At 37.6% G+C, this 19,855-nt stretch overlaps 3 protein-coding genes across 6 annotated transcripts; 2 read left to right on the top strand and 1 right to left on the bottom strand.

The window, feature by feature from the left end:
• The first annotated feature begins 289 nt into the window (after nucleotides 1-289).
• On the top strand, nucleotides 290-5,936 carry LOC146579816 (sterile alpha motif domain-containing protein 9-like). The gene is made up of 3 exons (XM_085265163.1): nucleotides 290-351; nucleotides 805-3,446; nucleotides 3,979-5,936. Exons 2-3 carry the CDS (start codon nucleotides 827-829, stop codon nucleotides 4,053-4,055), a joined length of 2,697 nt encoding a protein of 898 aa, XP_085121289.1. The 5' UTR covers nucleotides 290-351; nucleotides 805-826; the 3' UTR covers nucleotides 4,056-5,936.
• On the bottom strand, nucleotides 5,274-18,084 carry LOC146579814 (large ribosomal subunit protein mL48-like). 2 transcript variants are annotated; one of them, XM_085265248.1, is made up of 5 exons: nucleotides 17,977-18,036; nucleotides 17,757-17,797; nucleotides 16,549-16,651; nucleotides 16,172-16,279; nucleotides 5,274-6,057 (listed from the first exon to the last, which is right to left on the bottom strand). In XM_085265248.1, the coding sequence occupies exons 1-4, from the start codon at nucleotides 18,034-18,036 to the stop codon at nucleotides 16,202-16,204; spliced, it is 282 nt and encodes a 93-aa protein (XP_085121374.1). In that variant the 3' UTR covers nucleotides 5,274-6,057; nucleotides 16,172-16,201. The 2 variants fall into 2 exon arrangements, 1 of the variants encoding a protein (XP_085121374.1); XR_014890765.1 differs by lacking the exon at nucleotides 5,274-6,057 and adding an exon at nucleotides 16,817-16,903 and having other exon boundaries at nucleotides 16,243-16,279; nucleotides 17,757-18,084.
• On the top strand, nucleotides 7,937-16,039 carry LOC146579815 (sterile alpha motif domain-containing protein 9-like). 3 transcript variants are annotated; one of them, XM_085265145.1, is made up of 11 exons: nucleotides 7,938-8,155; nucleotides 8,710-8,787; nucleotides 9,012-11,769; nucleotides 12,075-12,115; nucleotides 12,246-12,310; nucleotides 12,459-12,673; nucleotides 12,756-13,012; nucleotides 13,511-13,639; nucleotides 13,728-13,884; nucleotides 13,973-14,007; nucleotides 15,262-16,039. In XM_085265145.1, exons 3-10 carry the CDS (start codon nucleotides 9,030-9,032, stop codon nucleotides 13,981-13,983), a joined length of 3,615 nt encoding a protein of 1,204 aa, XP_085121271.1. In that variant the 5' UTR covers nucleotides 7,938-8,155; nucleotides 8,710-8,787; nucleotides 9,012-9,029; the 3' UTR covers nucleotides 13,984-14,007; nucleotides 15,262-16,039. The 3 variants fall into 3 exon arrangements, with proteins under 3 accessions (XP_085121278.1, XP_085121271.1, XP_085121266.1); XM_085265140.1 differs by having other exon boundaries at nucleotides 8,660-8,787; XM_085265152.1 differs by having other exon boundaries at nucleotides 7,937-8,787; nucleotides 13,973-14,014.
• Nucleotides 18,085-19,855: the final 1,771 nt, after the last annotated feature.

The following is a 19,855-nucleotide window of genomic DNA, read 5'->3' as shown; positions in this document are numbered from 1 at the left end:
TAATTTTTCTTTATTAGCTTCATTCTTAATTTTCTTCCATCTAAATATCTTAAATATACCCCATTCCCATTTACCTTTTTATGTGACCATATATATTACCTAAAATGATTCCTTCTAATATTTTGATCATAGCATACTACTCACTTTGATTTTCACATTCTACGGGTCTTTTGGTGGGTGTATACATATACCCACAAACGTTTCCTGGGTGTGGCATGTGGCTGTATACTATATATAGCAGCTACCTGGTACCCAGGTTATGGAACATAGTTACCAGTCACAGATCAGCAGAACATTTGAGAGGAGCTCAGCTACATTTGCAACAACTGAAAGACAAGGCAAGAAAAATCTGTATGAATTTTCATCTGCAACAATGTTAAACTTTTTATGAATGTGATGCTGTAAATGTATATCTTGACATAAAGAGTGCTGCAGATAGTACGGTCACTCTGTAGTTGCACATGGAATAATTCCAGGGTTTAGGAGATTCCTAAAGATTTTATAAATACAACAATGCATTGAGATATTGCCATATGATTAGCTGACAAGATGTTCATTTTAACAAGCAGTTGAACAGGTGTACCTGAAAATCCAGTCAGTGAGTGAATGTTTTGTGTATGAAGGTAAATTTAGGGGTTGATATTGTGGCTTCATATACAAGTGCTTCGCATTTCATAGGGTCAATGTGCAACCCCAGCATACAAAACTCTTATTAATGTTGTGTCTGCTACTATCTAGACTACTCCTTTAGGATCAAATAACAGTTCAAACTAAATTACTTTCATTTTCTAAAACTTATTACAGCACAGGACAGCTAAAGCTAAAGATGGCAAACGGACCAGCCCTGTCCACTGCTAAAGGTGGGGAAGTATATGTACGGACTGAATTCAGAGATTCCTGCACAATGTTGCATGTTCTCCATGCAAATCAGTTTGAAGGAGAAATTTTTGATCCAGCACTCACTGGGAAGACAGAAGAGAATTTCTACAGAGGGGCCCCACCTCAGTGGTTAAACTTCTACATCAGTGAACAGGCAGAGTCCCTTGGGACTGCTTTTATCAAAAGAGATGGATATGAGAAACTCAGGGAACAAATTCAGAAAAACAGAACATTTCCAGGGATATCAGCTGTAAAACTGACACACCAACCAGGATGTGGGGGAACTACAATGGCCATGCAGGTGATGTGGGATTTGAGAAAAACCTTCAGGTGTGCTGTTTTAACTGGCTCCACCTCAGACATGGCAAAAGTTGCAAAAGAGGTTGTCCAACTTTTCACAGCAGGCAGTCGAAACAACCAGAACACTGTGCTGTTGTTAGTGAATGAAAAGAAAATCCTGGAAGATCTTGAAATCAACATTATGATGACAGTTGCTGAGCAGAAGATAGTTACTCGTATGCCTGTAGTCATTTTCCTCAGCTGTGTGAGAAACAATGCACCTCAACAGAGTGACCACGTTGTCCTAAAGAACACACTCTCAGACAATGAGAAGAAAAATTTTGATAAGAAAAAGGAAGAGCTTCAAAAGAGGTACAAAGATAAATGTGAACAATTTCATGGCTTTAACATAATGCAAAGTAATTTCTCTCAGGACTACGTCAGGGAGGCATGTGCTGCATTAGAAAACAGCAAAAAAACAAATAAACCTCGGAAGACGCAGCTTGCTGCCTTCCTGTGCCTGCTGAATGCCTACGTACCAGGTTCATATCTCCTGGAGTCTCAGTGCCTGGACTTCCTCGGACATGAAGACTACGATGACCTTTCACTGGAGGATCAAACGCAGCCTTTCAGTCATCTCATCATCACATTCCAAGAAGATGGAAGAGCTGAGAAAAAGGTCCACATGGCTCACACTATGATAGCACAATATTGTACTGAACTGTTGGCAAAGGCAGGTGTGACCAGAAGTGACACAACAAGAAACTTCTTGAACACTTTTTGCAGAGATCCGATTCCTCTGTGGTTGCTTGGTTTTGTCAAAGAGATGTTAACCAAAAGAGAAATGAAACAAGAAGTGGACCAAGTCAACAGCACAGACATCAAACAGAAAAAGTTTTCTAGACTGATTCTAGACATTGAAATGATGGAGGGGAAAGAGCAGTGTGCAACAGTTTTAAAAGTGGCCTCAAATACATTTGGTCAAAATCCATTTTTTCCACAAGCTCTTGCTCGTTTTTATTATATAGAACTAAAAGACTACAATCAGGCAGAAATGTGGGCACAGAGAGCAATAGAAAGAGATCCTCAAAATTCATTTGTTGCTGACACACTTGGCCAAGTCCATAAAAACCACCTAATGAACAATGAGGTTTCTGAACCAAGAGACATTTTGAGACTGGCCAAAAAAGCCATTAAAGCTTTTGAAGATGAAGAAAAACTTGCTGAAGATGAAGATGGACCAGACATGAAAAAACATGGCAATATAAAAGTTTCACCTTTTTATAACTTCAGAGGGCAGTTTGGTTACCTGCAGGTCTGCAAAACTCTGCATTACAAACTTGTCAGTCAAAATGAAACCTGGGAAAAAGTTCTCACCAAAAAAGTATCGATGGGCTCTGTCCTCGAATTACTTGGAGACAACAAACTCCAAAGATTCAATGATCTCATATTAAGCCTGCAAGATGACATTGAGAGAAAATGCATGTTTTTGGAAAAATTTCAGACTTACTCAAAGCCTAAAATGGAGAAAGATGATCCTGAATATATATCTAAAGACACCTCAGAGTGCTACCAGAAGTATGTTGACAACACAACTGCAAAACAACTCATCCAGATGTTTCAGGACAGAAACCTAGATGACCAGTCTGTGGAAGTGCTGTCATTTCTTGTCAAACAATACACTCAATCAGAGCTCGAAGTCATATCTACAAAGTGTAGAGAAATGTGTCCAAGTGCAGATTCAGAAGCAGCTCTGGTCAACAACATCCTCACACTATTTATAGGGAAAATGCCATCGAGCAAGAAAGACCCACCTGAGCTGCACATGTTCTCCCTCCTCTGGTACTGGGCTGGAAATCAAGGCCAATGTGATTATGACCTCAGTGAGTTAACTCAGCAAATGTACAAGTCTTATGAAAATACATATAAGAAGTACTTTCGAAACAGATACCTCCTTCCTGTGTTTTTCATTGGGAAAGGTGAAGGTGTGAAGAGAATTGTTCACAGAAATGTTATTGAGAAACATCTGAAAGTGATTGAAGCAGATTGGAGCGATAACTGGAAGAAAGAAGAAATCTTCAGAAATCCTGCTGTTCAAGAGCTCCTTCTCAGACTTGATGGAGAAGTAAGAAACTACAAAGTGTATACAAGAGTTGGTGGCAAAGAGATTGAGATCGATGCCAATGTGAGAAACAGCCTTTGGAAACCACGCTCAGTTACCTTTTACCTTGGATTCACCATCAGAGGTCCTGTGGCCTTTGACATTCAGCGCAAAACTGCAGACACAGGTAAGAAAGCATAACAGTTGAAACTACAGTGAACTGTAGCTGCTTGTTATTAGTTTATAGTTCTATAGTGATCGTGTTTGTATTATGGTCTTGAAGACATCATTTTTCAGGTTGAAAAATTATTTTCGAAACACATTTTGTAAAACTACCAGTTTAACCAACATCATGTATTTATTTGCAAAACAACCAGCAAGTCCAGGAAATTACTCTTCTTATGAATATTGGTACATATAAAATAAAAGTCCTGTCCCCTCGCCATTAGTGTTTTGTTGCTCTTAATAGCAATAATATATGTTTGGAAGGAAACATATACCAAACAGACAACTTTTTATATATCAGCAGAAAGACACCTTGGACATTAATGTAACAGCAAGTTCTAAATATTAACATGCAAATATGTTTACTAACACATTATATCTACTAAGATTACAACATCAGCTTGTATACACCTTAGTTTCTGTTGTGGAATAAGATTTTTTTAACATCCATTATTGTGTTTTTCAACTTATTTTATTTTTACTGATTGCCTCAGATCACAGCGTCATGGATCTCAGTGGAACAGCCCTGACCAACGATGTGAAAGACACCAAAGATAATGAGGGACATTAAAGTTTGTGCTCAGTTACCCCATGGGAAGGTGATTCTGAGACTTTTCTTTGTGTTTATGTGTTTACATGTAGGGGCAAAAACGAAAGGAAAGGGCTCTGTAATGTTCAAAACCAATGCAAAAGAAGTATGTGTTATGGTCATTTTTCCTGCTGCCACAGTTTTAGTCATAAATATATTATTTCTGCTAACACCTTAGATTAAACAACAGACAAACAACAAAAAGTTGAGTTCCTAAAACTTTTTTGCCAAGTGTCTATTTAATACTTTGTTAGTGGATTTGTCACATCTATGTAAGCGTTTATGTAGTGAAGTTTAGAAACTTTGTGAAGAAACGTCTCAAATGATTTTTTACATTGTTGTTTAATTGTTTTAATTGGAAGTTTTAAAAACATGATATTACAGAATTGTTTTGTCATTTATAACATGACACGAGTGAAGCATAACCAATGAAAATGTTTGACATATTTTAGTTGCTGCTTGATATATTGTACTGTTTTGATTTTTTTTCTAAAACAGTAGATTTATGAGATATAAGTTTATTTGTTGTTTTATTTGTGCATTAAAATGCAGTTCCGTGTATGTGCTATTACCTTCATGGATTTATTAGGGATTTATGCAATTTTAAAAATAGAAAATAGGGTTTCTTTGTTCTTATTGTGTTGCATTGTGTTGTGAGGGGTTTTTTTTTTTCACATTTTTAATCAGACCTTTGTAGTTTTATCTTTGTTTAAATTAAGATGAGTATTGCTGAATTTATCATTACTCAGTAGGTAATGTTTTGTTTCTGCAGCACAGAATCCATTTGGAAATTTGCATACTCAAATTTGATTATGTGAATCAATATTAAAGTTACATACATAGCCACCTTTGTATAATAATATTGTTTTGCATTAATTTCAAATGTGTTTACTGGCTGTTAGTGAAAATGACACAATTACTTTTAAATGTTTTAAATGTACACTCGGTTTTGCATTTGATGGTTTTTGGGGGTATTTTAAAGGGTGTATCTATAGCTGTGGCATACCATTAAAACATTACATTACATCGTTATTGTTGTTGTTGTTATTATTATTATTAGTAGTAGTAGTAGTAGTATGGTCAACTTTTAGAGAATTGCCAACTATCTCTCAATTTATTTGTCAAAAAACTAAAAAAGAAAGATATAAATTCTGCATTAAATATCAGAAAAACCTAATTTGCTTGAATACTTTTGTCCATGGTGATCCCTCAGTGAAACTATGCCATCTGACAGCATAATAAACATATAGTTGCACTTTGTCTGTTGATTTGAATAAACAGAGTAGCTTGAAAAGGAATCAAACTCTTGGCCTGATTATTTTTTTTATTTGTTTTATTTTTATTTTTTTTTTGTCAACCACCGTCTGATGCCTATAATTACGTGACAATTGTGTATGGGATAGGTATGAATGTGTGTATGAATTTCCACTTTTGGTGCAGCTCTCTGACTGTAAACATAAACATAGAGCTTGTCTGGCATATACTAAATTATCCAAAATATATTATAAACTTCCAAGTACACACGTCTTTGATAAGACGATGCTTGATGTTTAAGAAAAAAACATTTACAACATAAGAAGAGATTTAAAGAATTAAATAACACTATTTGGAAAGTAAAGGAGGGCTTTATTATCCAATGGTGACAAAAAAAAACCCTTAAGTGAATGTGAACAGTTACAACAGTCATAACTGACCTGAACAGTGTGTGGAAGTAAAAACCTCAAGTCACAATCTACTTCTGCTCTTTTTTATTTGAAAAATGAAAATTAAAAAAAAGTTTACAAGAACAGATCGTGCAGAAGAACTGAGCATGATTAAGTGAGCTACAGAATTCAGTAAGGCTATCTGACAATTAGACTCCAGTGACCCATCATAGAAGAATGAGATCCCAGTAGTGAGAGGAGAGCAAAGCACCCCCTGGAGTCTAGATGCTGGTGGCAGTCAAGATGAAGATGAGGAGGAGCCTGGTTGCATGAATGACAGTCTGAAAGACAGAATGACAGAAGACCACTGAGATTTTAAACACAGAGAGAAGGCAGGGAAGAAAATGATTGGACCAGAGTAATGATGTTAGCATTGAGTTTGCAGCCCAATGAGTGATTACAGATGTTCCTTACTGAACTTACACATGAGCCTCATTTTTACCGAGGACCAGAAATATGTGGCGCTCAACTCCCAGCATGCTGGGTGAGGACTGTTTGATAAGGGTAAGGTTTTGAGCTGATTTGTTTTGTTGTTTTGTTTTTTCACACAGAGGACTGTGAAAAAAGACAGTTTTGCCACTGCACTCACAGCTGTGAACATTACACATGCATCAGTTACACTGATGAAAATGTTTTGATAAGAAGAACTAAAGAAAAAATAAAGAAAATTGAGAAGAAATAAACAGCCTTGAAGAAGGTGCTTTTATTGGTTCACTGTAAATTTGGTCACATCCTGCACTCTAGAGCCTACATCAAAAACACTACTTTAATATCATAAATGAAACATTCTTTAACCCGACAGAGCCGCTGGTCCATTGAGTGGATGTCATGCTTTGACTCTCCTTCTATGCAACGTAGGATTAAGCTGTATGGTTGATATGTATTTATGTGTAAATGTGTTAGTAATGTTTCTTTAAAAGTTGGCTCTGACTGTTTTCATGATGCTTTAAACTAATTTTTAAGCTCTTTTGGTACTGAAAAGCATGCATGTTAATTTGATACCTATAGACGAGGCAAAGCATAACATCCACACAATAGACCAGCTGGCCTATTATACAGTTTGCTATGATATCAGGTTGCATTTTCTTTATGAGGCACTATATTCACACCCCCCTTGAATTACTAAGGTTTTTTGAAGTTTCACTTTTTCCACAAACTCTCGCTTGTTTTATTATATTGAACTAGAAGAGTACTACAACACAGAAATTTGGGTAAAGGAAGCAAAGCGGAGGGCTCACTGAAGTTCATTTGTTGCAGATACACTAGGCCAAGTCCATAAGAGCCACCTGGAGAACACAACCATTTCTGCCACATCAAGAGAAATTTTGAGACTGGCCCAGAGAGGATTGAAGCTTTTGAAGATGAAGAAAAACCTGCTAAAAATGAACATGTCAAAGGCAAACAAGAAAGTGCTGCTTGGTTACCTGTGGTATGACCATCTTATCAGACAATGAACAACAATAAACTTTGGAAGAAAGTTCTCACCAAAACCATGTGACTGGACTCTGTCCTGAAATCCCCCAGAGATGAGAAACTTTTCATGTTTATGGAGCTAGTAAACAGTCTCAGAGATATGGTTATGAAAAGGTTTGAAATGTTTTGACAGTTTCAGATTTTGTGTTGAAAAAAGATGATTCATCCTACATTTAACAAAAAAAACAAAACATCAGAATGTCTGCAAAAGGTATGTTGTGCCAAGCCAAATGATCACATCCAGAAAGCCTTCCACAAACTTAAACAAAACCTGTCAGTCACTTCTCCGGGAGTACTTTCCTGTCTCGAAAGATGGACTAAATCAGACACCAAGGACATTGAACTATGTCAACATAAAGACTCTGTTGTACATGTCTTACCCAGCTACATTCAGGCCAATATCATGCTGATTAATATGAAAGAAACGTTTGTGTTTCTCCCTGAAAGCAGATGAGTTTTTATTGAGATATTTTAATGAGTTTACGTATGATTTTATATCTCATCAAATAATAAGAATAAGAATAATCAGATACATTTTTTGTTTTTACACACACCAAAAAATAGAAGCTTTAATGTCAAAAACATCACTGATTCATATCCTGGCGCCTCTCGTTGGCTGGAAGCAGCAAGTACGCCACCTGTCGAAACAGGCGTGAAACACACAACAACGTCGGAGTTTGTCGTGGTCACGTGACCTGGGTGTTTTCTACCGCACTTTGGAACTGGGTTTTGAAACATCTGTGCCTCGGTGACTCAATACCAATGACCGTAGATACTCAATACGCTATCGAAACGTCAATATTGAGCTTCCCGTCGGCAGCACATAACGGTTTTGAAACCCTTTATTCAGGCTTGGATATGCGCATGCGTAGGAGGGTTTTACACGGTCGATCGAAGCACGCGCTTGTGAGTCCTCATTACACACAAATCATTGTACACGTTTGTAAATCATCATATCGTTATATCGTACTCGTTCGTAACACTTAACTTTATCTCTATATGAACTTGAATAACAGGTTAACTCAACCACAAGCGCGAACTAGTGACGGAATAAAATAATCTTCCGTCATGAACGCGTTCATAGTGAAACGTCAGTATTTCCTGTTGTGATGAACGTTTCCTTATCAAATGAACTTATGAATACAATACCGCTTTGAAGAAGTGCACGTAATGTTTGAATATAGGACAAAATTAACATATACCACCTATTTTATTATTTGTGCTGGATAAATTTGCAAATTTCCACTCTTTGGCTTCTAATTGTGCAATATTTGACTTGTTTATCGACTGAACGAGTCAAGTGTAGCCCCTGCCTTTAAAAAAAAGAAACTTTAAGCAGGAAGGAAATGCGCCTGGGATTGTTTTAGAAGTGCTCTGACGTTAAAAGTGTAGAGGTGTCCATGTCTGTAGGTGATTATCTCTTCCTGCTTTGGGTGTGTCTACTACCTCCTGGGTTACAGTACACATCCACGGTCCCAGTGCTTGAACACATGGCATGATAGCAGATCGCTAGAGCTGTCCGCGACATTTTAGAGGAGGTAAGATAAATTCCGTTAAGATCTGAAAGTTTTTGTTGAAGTTATTGTTTGGTCCTTTACATGGAGAAGGCTATATATGTGTGTACTCCACCAGCAATGAAATGGCTATTTAAATATATCACATTCCATAAAGTGAAAGTAAGAGCTTAATTTACAAATAGTTTAAGCTAAGACATAAGACTAAAAAATGTTTGTGTTTTTTTTTTACATTCATTACCATGAAGTAAAGTGAAAGTGTGAAGATGGCAAACAGACCAGCCCTGCCCACTGCTGAAGGTGGAGAAGCAGATGCAAGGAGTAAAATCAGTGATTCCTTCTCATTTTTGGATGTCCTCCATGCCAATCAGTTTGAAGAAGAGTTTGTTGAAACTCAACACGCTGAGCAAGTGGAGGAAAACTTTTACAGAGGGGCCCCACCGAACTGGTTAAACTTCTATATCAGTGAACAAGCAGTGTCAGATGGCAATGCAACTCCTTTTATCAAACGAGATGGATATGAAACCCTTAAAGAACAAATTCACCTGAGAAGAAAAGGCCCTGGGACATCAACAATTAAACTGTTTCATCAACAAGGATGTGGGGGAACCACACTGGCTATGCAGGTGCTGTGGGACTTGAGGAAAACCTTCAGATGTGCTGTTTTGACAGGCTCAACATTAGATATCACAAAAGTTGCGCAAGATGTGGTCAGCCTTTTTACAGCAGGTAGCCATGGCCACCAGAAAACGGTACTGTTGTTACTAAATGATGAGTTCATATTGGACATCCTCCAGGACAGGATTATGGAAGAGATTGCTGAACAGGATATAGAAATTGATTTGCCTGTGGTAATTTTACTGAACTGTGTGAGAAGCAGTGACGGGATTATCCACCAAAAGGCGCGTTCTTATGAACTGAAACAAAAGTTCAAGAGGAAAATGAGAAAATCTATTATTCTCAAAAAATCTCTCTCAGACAGAGAGCAAGCAGACTTTGATATGAAAAAAGAGGAGCTTGGCAGAAGATTTGGTGATCGATGCAAGCAGTTTCATGGTTTTAACATTCTGCAGTCTAATTTCTCTCAAGCCTACATCAGGAACGCATGTGCTACATTAGAACATATCAAAAGAACAAATAAGCCACTGAAGATGCAGCTTGCTGCCTTCCTGTGTCTGCTGAACGCCTACGTACCAGGTTCATATCTCCTGGAGTCTCAGTGCCTGGACTTCCTCAGAAGAGACAAGTTTGGTCACCTTTCACTGGAGGATCAAATGCAGCCTTTCAGTCATCTGATCGTCACCTTCCAACAAGGTGAAAGATCTGAAAAAAAGGTTTGCATGGCTCACAATATGATAGCTCAGTGTTGTACTGAACAGTTGGCTAATGCGGGTGTGACCAGAAGTGACACAACAAGACACTTCTTGAACAGTTTTTGCAGAAGTTATGTTCCTCCATATTTACTTGGGTTTATCAAAGACATGCTAAATAAAAGAGAAATTACGGTAATAGAGGACCCAACTCATGGCATTAAAGAATGGAAAGAAAAGTTTTCCAGACTGATTCAAGATATTACAAAAAGAGAAGATGAGGGCAACAGTCTGTCAGTTTTGATCATGGCCTCAAATAAGTTTTATGAAGTTTCACTTTTTCCACAGACTCTTGCTCGTTTTTATTATATTCAACTAGAAGACTACTACAATGCAGAAATCTGGGCAAAAGAAGCAAAGCGGAGGGCTCCTTGGAGTTCATTTGTTGCAGATACACTAGGCCAAGTCCATAAGATCCACCTAAAGAAGATGCCCGTTTATACCAGACCAAGCGAAATTTTGCAACTGGCCCAAAAAGCCATTGAAGCTTTTGAAGATGAAGAAAAACTTGCTAAAAATGAACATGCAAAGGGTAAACAAGGAGATGGGAATGTAAAAGTCTTGCGTGCTTTAAACACCAGAGGGCTGTTTGGTTATCTGGAAGTTTGCAGCCTGTTGTATGACCATCTTATCAGACATGATGAACTTTGGAAGCAAGTTCTCACAAGAACCATGTCACTGGACTCTGTCCTGAAATCCACCGGAGATAGGAACATTGTCAGGTTTAAGGAGCTAATAAACAGCCTCAGAGATTTGGTTGAGAAAAGATTTGAATTTTTTGACACGTTTTTAACGTATTCATATTCTGTTGTTAAAAGAGACGATTCATCCTACATGTCCAGAAAGACAATAGAATGCTACAAAAAGTATGTTGGAGACGCAGAACCAAATGATCAACTCCAGAAAGCCTTCCACAAACTTAAACAAAAACTGGCTGTCACTTCTCCGGGAGTACTTTCATGTCTTGAAAGATGCACTAGATCAGACACCAAGGACATTGCTGTATGGTGGAGAGAAATCTGCCAACACAAACATTCTGCTACACAGGCCTTACTCAACTACGTTCTGGCCAATATCATGCTGATAAATATGAAAGAACCTCCGTCCAGCTCCGACTACCAAAGCAGCTTTAGAGAGAAAATGCCATTGGCTCCTGAGATGCAACCCGAGTTTCACATGTTAGCTCTGCTGTTGTGTTGGCCTACAGATGGTGAACACGAATTGGCCTCTGACCTCCCTCATTTAATCCAAAATATTCTGCAATCCTATGAACAAGAATATAAGTCACTCTTTCAGTCAAGGTACCTTCGACCCATATTTTTTCTTGGACCGGGTCAGGGTCTGAACAGATTTGTTCACAGACGCAACCTTGAAATCTTGTGGACCCAAGATGCACTGGAAGACCCAAAAACAAACTGGAGGAATGACGATATTTTCACTGATCCGACAGTCCAAGGCAAACTCCTCAGAATTGAAGGTATAGTGCAAGATTACAGGCTGTATGCAACATTTGGTGACACAGAGATCGAGTTAGATGCCAACCGAAAAGACAGCCTCTGGAAAAAAGGCCATGTGTTCTTTTATGTTGGATTTACAATCGGAGGTCCTGTTGCTTACAACGTTCACAGAGCTGAGGGTAAGAGAATTAAGTTACTAAAGTCCTCATCTTTACAAATGTCATATGTGTTAATAATACACATTTTGTACTGCCATTATCAAAGTGAGTTAGTGCTGCGTACAAAGTTTTCCTGTACTAAACTGGTTTTATTGTTACACTTAAAGATTCTAACAATAGAAAATAGATATCTTATATGTACTTAATGTAATTTTGTTATGTAGAAATCTCACACAAGATAGCACTTGTGGTAAAGGGGAAAAAACCAATGTGTCTGAATGATATGTTGTTGGCCAGCTCTTTAAAATTTAACTTTGCTTTACAAGAACCATCAGAGAGACTTCTGAAGACTTTTGACAATGAAACAGTAAGTTTCTACTTCTCTGGGATTTTGTTTGTTTCTCATATATTGTATGTCACATAAAAATTCTAAAGTCATAATGTAAATGTATAATTATATTGTAAAAATATAATGAAAAAAATATCTTGTACAACAGGACTCCAGTCAGTGGACGAAGCTGAAACCTGAAGTTGAGATAATGGAGGAGGTTCATACTTACAGGTAAAGGTTATCGATAACTATAAGACAGACCATAAAGTAATTCATTACAAGTGCCATTTTATATTATTTGCTTTGCAGTTTTGCTGTTTCTGTTCGTGCATGTGAACAGAGCATAACAGAGCATTTTGTCTTGTCTATTCAAATTCAGCCTGCAGTCTGAAAGTGGCAAATATGAATGCAGCGAGTCTGCCTTGCGGTGGGTTTGTAAGGAAACCGTCAGCTTCAGATACCAGTTTAGCTCATGGGAGCGATTCATGAGGAAACCTGTATGCATGGACTACATACCAGCAGGACCCCTAATGGACATCAAAGTCACAGATGGGAAGCTAGAGGAAGTCTGTCTGCCGCACTGGATCTGTACAGGTGAGCAGTCGTAAAACGCATATGATTGTTTTATTACAGTAATAAAGATATTTATGCACACACGACTGTTTGTGCTTTGCAGGTGAAGTTGCAGCGATGTCAGACATATTTCGAGTTCTGCATGTGGACAGCAGTGGAGGTTATTTGGAGCAAGTGTCTGAAATGACATCATCCCATGTGAAGTTAAACAAGCCGGAGTTCTCTCTAAGAGGAGCCATGATCCTAAAGAAACTGGGCCTATATCTAAAAGTTTTTGCTGATGTCTTGATATACATGCAAATCACATCTGGCCTCACTCTGCACGTTTACCTGGTCCCACATGATCCTCTACTACAACAGGTAATACAATGCCACATACTGGAGCAACAATATAAAGTAGAAGTGAGGAAAAATATATAATAACACAGAGAAATAAAATGCTCTCATTGATAAATACAAAAACACAGTGACACTACAAGGCAGCAAATTAATAGAGTTTGGTCTCTAAATGTTTTGACAATCCAACTGACAACATTACTGACTTTCAGGCAGAGAAAACTGCATTAAAAGTTAAGAACTTACAGCCATCTTTATGCTAATGTAATTTAATCATTCTTTCAAAAGCTGTTTTTTGAACAGCTTTGAGCTTTTTTTTTAACTTTGTAGTTGTTACTTGTGTTTGCTTGGCATTTTCCCTTTTCAGTTACATGGATTGCAGTAGTGCAAATCAATGTTCTCATCTTGATATAAACACAAACACATATGTTCTTTAAAGACATGAATAGATGTGAACACGATTCCCAAAGATTTCCAACCATTACTTGTATGTGAAGAATGGTCCATTTTTCCATGTTTCAGGAAGTGGAGAAGAAGGAGAAATCTGACGGATTCAGAAAAATCCGAAAGACAAGTCCTGTTGACCCTGTACAGCTGGAGAGTTATTTCTACCTCTCAACAGACTGGGACACAGCACAAATCTGCCCTGAGGTTTGGACTAAGCTGCACTTCTGTTCATTGCACCATAACATAGAAACAGCAAAAATCCTCAAGTTTCCATAAAATGTTTTCTCTGCAGAAACAGCAGTTCATGTTGGAGTGGAGCGACACTAATTTCTTTGAGGTGGTCATTGGAAATGAAAAAAGCGACTTCGGAAACGTGAAACTGAAACTTGAAGTTGAGCGCAGGGGAGGAAAGGAAAAGGACACCGTGTGGACGTGCACTATCGGAACAGGTTAGTGTTTTATATGTTGTTACCCTAACGCAGCTCATCTAAACTATAAACAGCCACCATCTGACCAATGTGAACCCTTTTATTCCAGATGACTATTAAACTCAAGCATTCACCAAGAACAGGGTAAGAGGTTCGTTTTAATCCATAATTATTAGATTATTATTGTTATCAAAGTAGATCCCTTTAAAAAAATAGTCGTGAAAAAGAAGGTACACCACTTTTTTATTCTAAGGTTTTACTTATCCAGCTATAATTTGAAGGGAAAAAAAACATCTGGTTCCAATCGGATTCTGAAAGAATCTAAATACAAACCTGAGATGAGGAATGTGTTTATATTTATTCATTTAACAAAACTAGGCCAAAGTGCAGAAGTAGTGTGTGAAAAACTAAGCACAACACAAGATTTAGTGGCTTGTAAAACCACATTTAGCAACAATAAGAAGCAATCAGTGTTACTTTATCAGTCTCTCACATCATTGTGGAGGTATTTTGGTTCACACTTCTTTACAGCACCGCTTCAGTTCATTGAACTTTGCTGTCATTCATTTACACACAGCTGTCTGAAAAAGCATTTCAGTCCGGTTGAGGTCTGTACTTTGACTGCTCCATTCTCCTGTGCTTGGGATCATTGTCCTGGTGCATGATTTAATTTCAGCCAAGCTTTATCTGTCAGCAGATGCCCTTGCATTTTTCTCTTGAAAACTTTGGTATACCGAGAAGTTCAACTCAATGACTGCGGAGTGTTTAGTTCCTGTGGCTGCAAAACGAGAAGAGAACATGTGAAGAGACTTTCTTCTTCATATAACATGCTAATTGAGGCCTTTAGGGTCTTTTGGGGTTTTTGTAGCTTCCCTGAGCATTGCACGGTCTGACATTTACTGGGATGGTGACTCGTGTGAACACTGGAAGCCGTCCTTGAATGTTTTCTTTTTGTGAATAATAATTCTCACCAGACTGTTGGGCATCAACACTTGTTTCTTTAAAATTATTACTACTTTCTTCCCTGGAAATCTGTCAGCTGTGGTGACTTCTTGTAAAAGAAAAGAGAGCAGCTTCGTAGCTTTGTTTAGTTTGCAGCACCAGGCTGCCATTTACCTTCTCTATTAATGGAAGCATTAAAGTCTATTTAGTTTTTCAGCGTTTTGCCATAATTTTCATTAAAAAATGAGTGAGTTGATCTTTTACAACCTGATAAGGACAAAGCGATATTTATTATATTCTGGTAAGTAAAACCTTAGAACTGAAAAAAGGATTTACTTCTTTTCTCACAACTATAATCCTAATATAGATCATCACTGTCTAGTATTCAACAGTGATGATCTGAACACTAGACTTTTTTTTTCTTTTTTTAAATTTTCACCAACTTCCTCCGCTCAGGATTTCGTGGTTTGCCATTGGACAGCTCTGACTGGCAGAGCGAGTGAGGCAGCAGCTGTTGTAGACGAGCTTCAGGAAAAGGATGTGATCTCTGAGGACAAACATGGCGATGAGAGAAGTTCAAATGCAACATGAGACCAAATGAGAGAGATTGTTTAGTCTGTGACGCTGACACAACAGAGCAGTCTATAAAATCCTGAGAGGGATGAAGTCTGAGGTTTCTCATGTATGAGCTTGAAGGATCTCAGTGAAAGAACATGACTGTAATGACTGCTTAGAAAATGGAGCCGATCTGTACATTTGATTAACATGCGGCCTTTCCGTACCTCCTGTGCAAGAATATGATGTGAAAGAATGATTAAACCTAATTTTATCTAGTTAGTGGCATAAAAATTAAGGGTTAAATCTATTGTTTAAGGTATATAAACCTATGAACATTGCAGAATCTTGTTTTCGCAACCAAATAATTGTTTATTTCTTTTTTCAAAAATTTAAAAAATGCCTTTTTTAAATAATATTTTACCTTTTTTTGTCTTTGTAATTTTATGTGTTTTATGTTTTCTACAACATGGGAAATGGAAGTTAATCTTTATTCAGAAGATGAGAAAATATTTAAATAAACACACTTAATTATAATAACTCACATTTTATTATAACTAGTTTGTTTTAATTAAAAGTGAAAAATGATATCGTGCCTACGTTTGGTGTTCAAACTTTTCAATGAAGCAGAATAATTTGTAGATTAAATAATAAAAAAAAGTTTTGAGCTGGAAAAAAAGTGAGTATGGTTTTATTTCCCCCAATAAGACAAATAGAAATGTGCACACTTTTGTTTTTCTTAAAGCAGAAAATCAGTTTTTACGGGATGTTATTGAGGAATGAGCAATGCGCTATAAATTAGTTGTCGTACAAGTACTGTAGTGTTGATACTCGGTGAAGGTTATTGGTTCATCTGAGCGATGAGCCCCTCCAGCTCTGGATGCGCCTTGAACCGTGCTTGGAAATCAGCTTCGGTGTGCTGAGAGGTACAGAGGGAGAGAAGTGGATTAGTTTTAAAAATTATGATATGACTAAAAACTACACATGCACATTGCTTTTAAGAGTAAGATGGAGTTTGGTTTGTTATAGTGAGCACTTCTAATGTTCTCCAACAGTTATGGACTAAAAGATGAACATGCAACAGCTGGACACTGTTAACAGTTAGGTCTTTAAAACCTCTCAGTACACCTGCAGTTTGAGCTGAAAGCACAAACAAAACCCCAAAAAACACAACAAGCCAGGTCTTACCTGAACGACTCGGTGGTGAGTCTTGAGGACAGCATCGACGTATGTCTTGGTGCCTTGCTCCTGCATCAGCATGACCTCTGTGCTCTTTGTTGGTAAAGCATAGCTGTACGTGGGAAGCATTAAAGAGTATTAAAGCTAAATTTTCAGTCTACTACAAAGGAAAAAAAACCCAAAAAACAACAAACTTGCTGTAATATATTGGTCAGATGAGAATTGGGCAGGTTATCTGTATCCATGAATCTTTTCACATTTGTTTAGAAGCACTTACATTTTCAGAGCGCTTTCTTCTTCATCTCTATTTGTAAACAGAAAAATACCAGGGCTGTTTGTTCTCTTAACTTATGATGATGAATTTCTGAGGAGTGAAACATCATAAAAAAGCTCATTCAAGAGAACAAGAGTGGGATTTTTTTTAAGTTTTCATCTTACACACTGAGGCAATGCAGAGGAACTCTGCTGCCACCTAGTGACCAATGTCTGAAATATATCAAGGTTTAAAACTTGATCGCCTACCATCATTACTGTGGCTTTGACAGTTTAACGTTTTTGATAACTACGTCAGCGCCTTCATGTAAAACACATCTAAATAAATTTTTATTCCTCCCTTTAGAGGGAGAAAAACAACTTTTACAAACCTGCAGTTCATCCTGGCTAAATGTTTCTATCTGCTATAAACACACAGAACCTGCCCCATTCTGATCATCAGCTATCATTCTTGCATATTTTGTCTCTGTAAAAACAACAACAACAACCAATCAAAAAAGGCTAATGTGTTCAGCAACAACTAGTCAAAATCTGTGTGAGAGTGTGTGTGACTGGTATTCTGGGTATTCCCTTATGTAGTTTTGTTGGTATTGCTACGATAAGGTCTTTTGGTTGTAATGTGGTATCGAGGATATGATGCTGCTGCTAGTAGTGTGAACTTTATAATTCTTTTGTTAGGCCACCCACCCAGCTGCCACTGCTCTTAATTAATTTGTCTAAAAATGAAAGAGAAACCCTTCTGAAGTAAATATCAGACCAACATAATTTCATAAATATTTTTGTCCATAGTGATACTTAAGTGAAAATGTGATATATGACAGCATAACAAGCAACTGGAATTTGCCTACTTAGCCTGATGATTTGTATAAACAGAGCAGACTAAATAGGAATCAAACTCTTGGCCTGAATTATTTTTTTAGTACCCATCTGCTGTCGACACTTACCGTAACGCTTGCAGGGATGTGTCTGAATAGAAATTTGGTGTCTATAAGGAGACAAATGCCACATTAGTAATTTCCACTTTTGGTGGTCATGGACAGTTCATGCAGAAGAAGTGAGCGTGATTCATCGAGCTATAGAATTCATTTAGGCTATTTGGCAATTAGACATCCGTGACCCATCATAGCAGAATGAGATCCCAGCAGTGGGAGGAGTGAGGATTACCCCCTGGAGTCTAGATGCTGGTGGTAGTGAAGATGAAGATGAGGAGGAGGTGGGAGGCATCAATGGAAGTCTGAAAGACAGAATAATGGAAAAGCACTAAGATTTCAAACACAGAGAACAGAAGACAGGCAGGAAAATGATTGGACCAGAGTAATGATGTCAGCACTGAGTTTGCAGGCCGATGAGTGATTACAGATGTTCCTTACTCAAGTTACACTTGAGCTTCATTATTACTGAAGACCAGAAATATGTGGAGCTCAACTCCCAGACGACTGTGTGAAAAAAGACAGTTTTGCCACAGCGCTCACAGCTGTGAACATTACACCTGCATCAGTTGCACCGATCAAAATAAAAATAACAAAATAAACCTGTTGTTTTCAAAAGAAGAAATAAACAGCCTTAAAGAAGGTGCTGTTATTGGTTCACTGTAAATGTGGTCACATCCTGCCCTCTAGAGCCTACATCAAAAAACACTACATTAATATCATATATGAAACATTCTCTAACCCGACAGAGCCGCTGGTCCATTGAGTGGATGTCACGCTTTGCCTCTCCCAGGCGTGAAATTGACACGTGTACCAGCAGAGGTCTGTAATTTATTTAAAGCTAACAAGACACTTCTGAGAAAGGATGTTATGAAGTACACTCCAGGCTCCTTCTATGTCACATTATGATTAAGCTAAATGGCTGATATGTATTTACGTGTAAATGTGTTCGTAATGTTTCTTTAAGTTTAAGTTTCCCCTGACTGTTTTCGTGATGCTTTAAATACATTTTTAACCTCTGCTGGTTCTGCAAAGTACTGTAGCTTAAGCATGCATAGGCGAGGCAAAGCATGACATCCACACAATAGACCAGCTGGCCTATTACACACTTTGCAGTGACATTGGGTTGCATGCTCCTTATGAGGCACTATATTCACAAAGTGCAAAAAAAAGTCTTTTATATTACAGACAGTCTGGACACATTGTGCAAACACAAACCAATGAAAGCAGAATAAACAGGCTTTAAGTGACTGTAACGTCACCACACAAATGTGATCAATACTGTATTGTAAGCCCCATATGTGAGAAACTAAATAAATACATTTTTATGACATTAACTTCTTCATTAGTTTAATTATGTAGTGGAAATATCGGTCAATCCTAAATAAAATATGAATGTAACTCCAGTACCTCTGTGCTGTGCTGGTTATTTCCAACTGCTGCAGTCATTCCTCCTGTGTTGTTTTTATAATAAATGATCTAAATTTAAGAATTAATAAACATTTCTAGAAAAAATCTAAAAAGTTATCAATTAAATGATCTCATAATGAGTTAGATGATTTATGCTACATTCATGTGTTCAGAATGTTTTTATATCAGTTTCATTTGCTTTATATGTGTTAATATACAAACGTAATACCTTAGACATAATTTAAGTGTCTAAGGTTAAGATTAATCGTTATTAGATGCTTTGTGAAGTGATACAGGGCCATGAAATGATGAGTTACAACAGTGGAATGTGGCAGGTCTTGCAGAAGAATGCGATGTTGAGATGCCGGTGACGACAACGAGAATGTTGCAAATGTAGGAATGCTGAATGTGAGATGAGATGACGTGCAGCAATGTTGTTTGTTTTGTGTCTTTGAACTGTCAAAGGGAGGCTGAGTTGAATGAAATTGGACTTTCTTCAATGTTGTGTTTTGCTTCTGTACTTCATGTGATTGCATTTTTCTAGAGGTGCACAGCAAAAATATAAAATATAAAAGTACTTTTCATTGAGACTAATATTCTCATGCACACAAAAAGTCCCAACTGGATTTAGTTACAAACTGCTGGTGTGGAGGACCCATGTGTCATGACGTGTTTGACAATAAGGAATTTCTGGTGATGTTTGA

This window comes from Mchenga conophoros, linkage group LG3, assembly GCF_057382185.1.
Source record: "Mchenga conophoros isolate Kocher_MC1m ecotype Shallow Benthic linkage group LG3, M_conophoros_male_GT1.1, whole genome shotgun sequence".
Taxonomy (NCBI): Eukaryota; Metazoa; Chordata; class Actinopteri; order Cichliformes; family Cichlidae; genus Mchenga; species Mchenga conophoros.
Note: the sequence above shows the minus strand (reverse complement) of the source record. Positions and strands in the feature narration are given on the sequence as shown.

Coding starts and splice junctions, on each gene's coding strand:
- LOC146579816 (XM_085265163.1), top strand. CDS start 827: ATGGCAAACGGACCAGCCCTGTCCACTGCTAAAGGTGGGGAAGTATAT. Junction 3,447..3,978: donor GCGCAAAACTGCAGACACAG/GTAAGAAAGCAT, acceptor TGATTGCCTCAG/ATCACAGCGTCATGGATCTC.
- LOC146579815 (XM_085265152.1), top strand. CDS start 9,030: ATGGCAAACAGACCAGCCCTGCCCACTGCTGAAGGTGGAGAAGCAGAT. Junction 11,770..12,074: donor CAACGTTCACAGAGCTGAGG/GTAAGAGAATTA, acceptor TTGCTTTACAAG/AACCATCAGAGAGACTTCTG. Junction 13,640..13,727: donor CAGCACAAATCTGCCCTGAG/GTTTGGACTAAG, acceptor TTTTCTCTGCAG/AAACAGCAGTTCATGTTGGA.
- LOC146579814 (XM_085265248.1), bottom strand. CDS start 18,036: ATGCCTCCCACCTCCTCCTCATCTTCATCTTCACTACCACCAGCATCT. Junction 17,798..17,976: donor CAGCATCTAGACTCCAGGGG/GTAATCCTCACT, acceptor GTCTCCTTATAG/ACACCAAATTTCTATTCAGA. Junction 16,652..17,756: donor ACATCCCTGCAAGCGTTACG/GTAAGTGTCGAC, acceptor TCCCACGTACAG/CTATGCTTTACCAACAAAGA.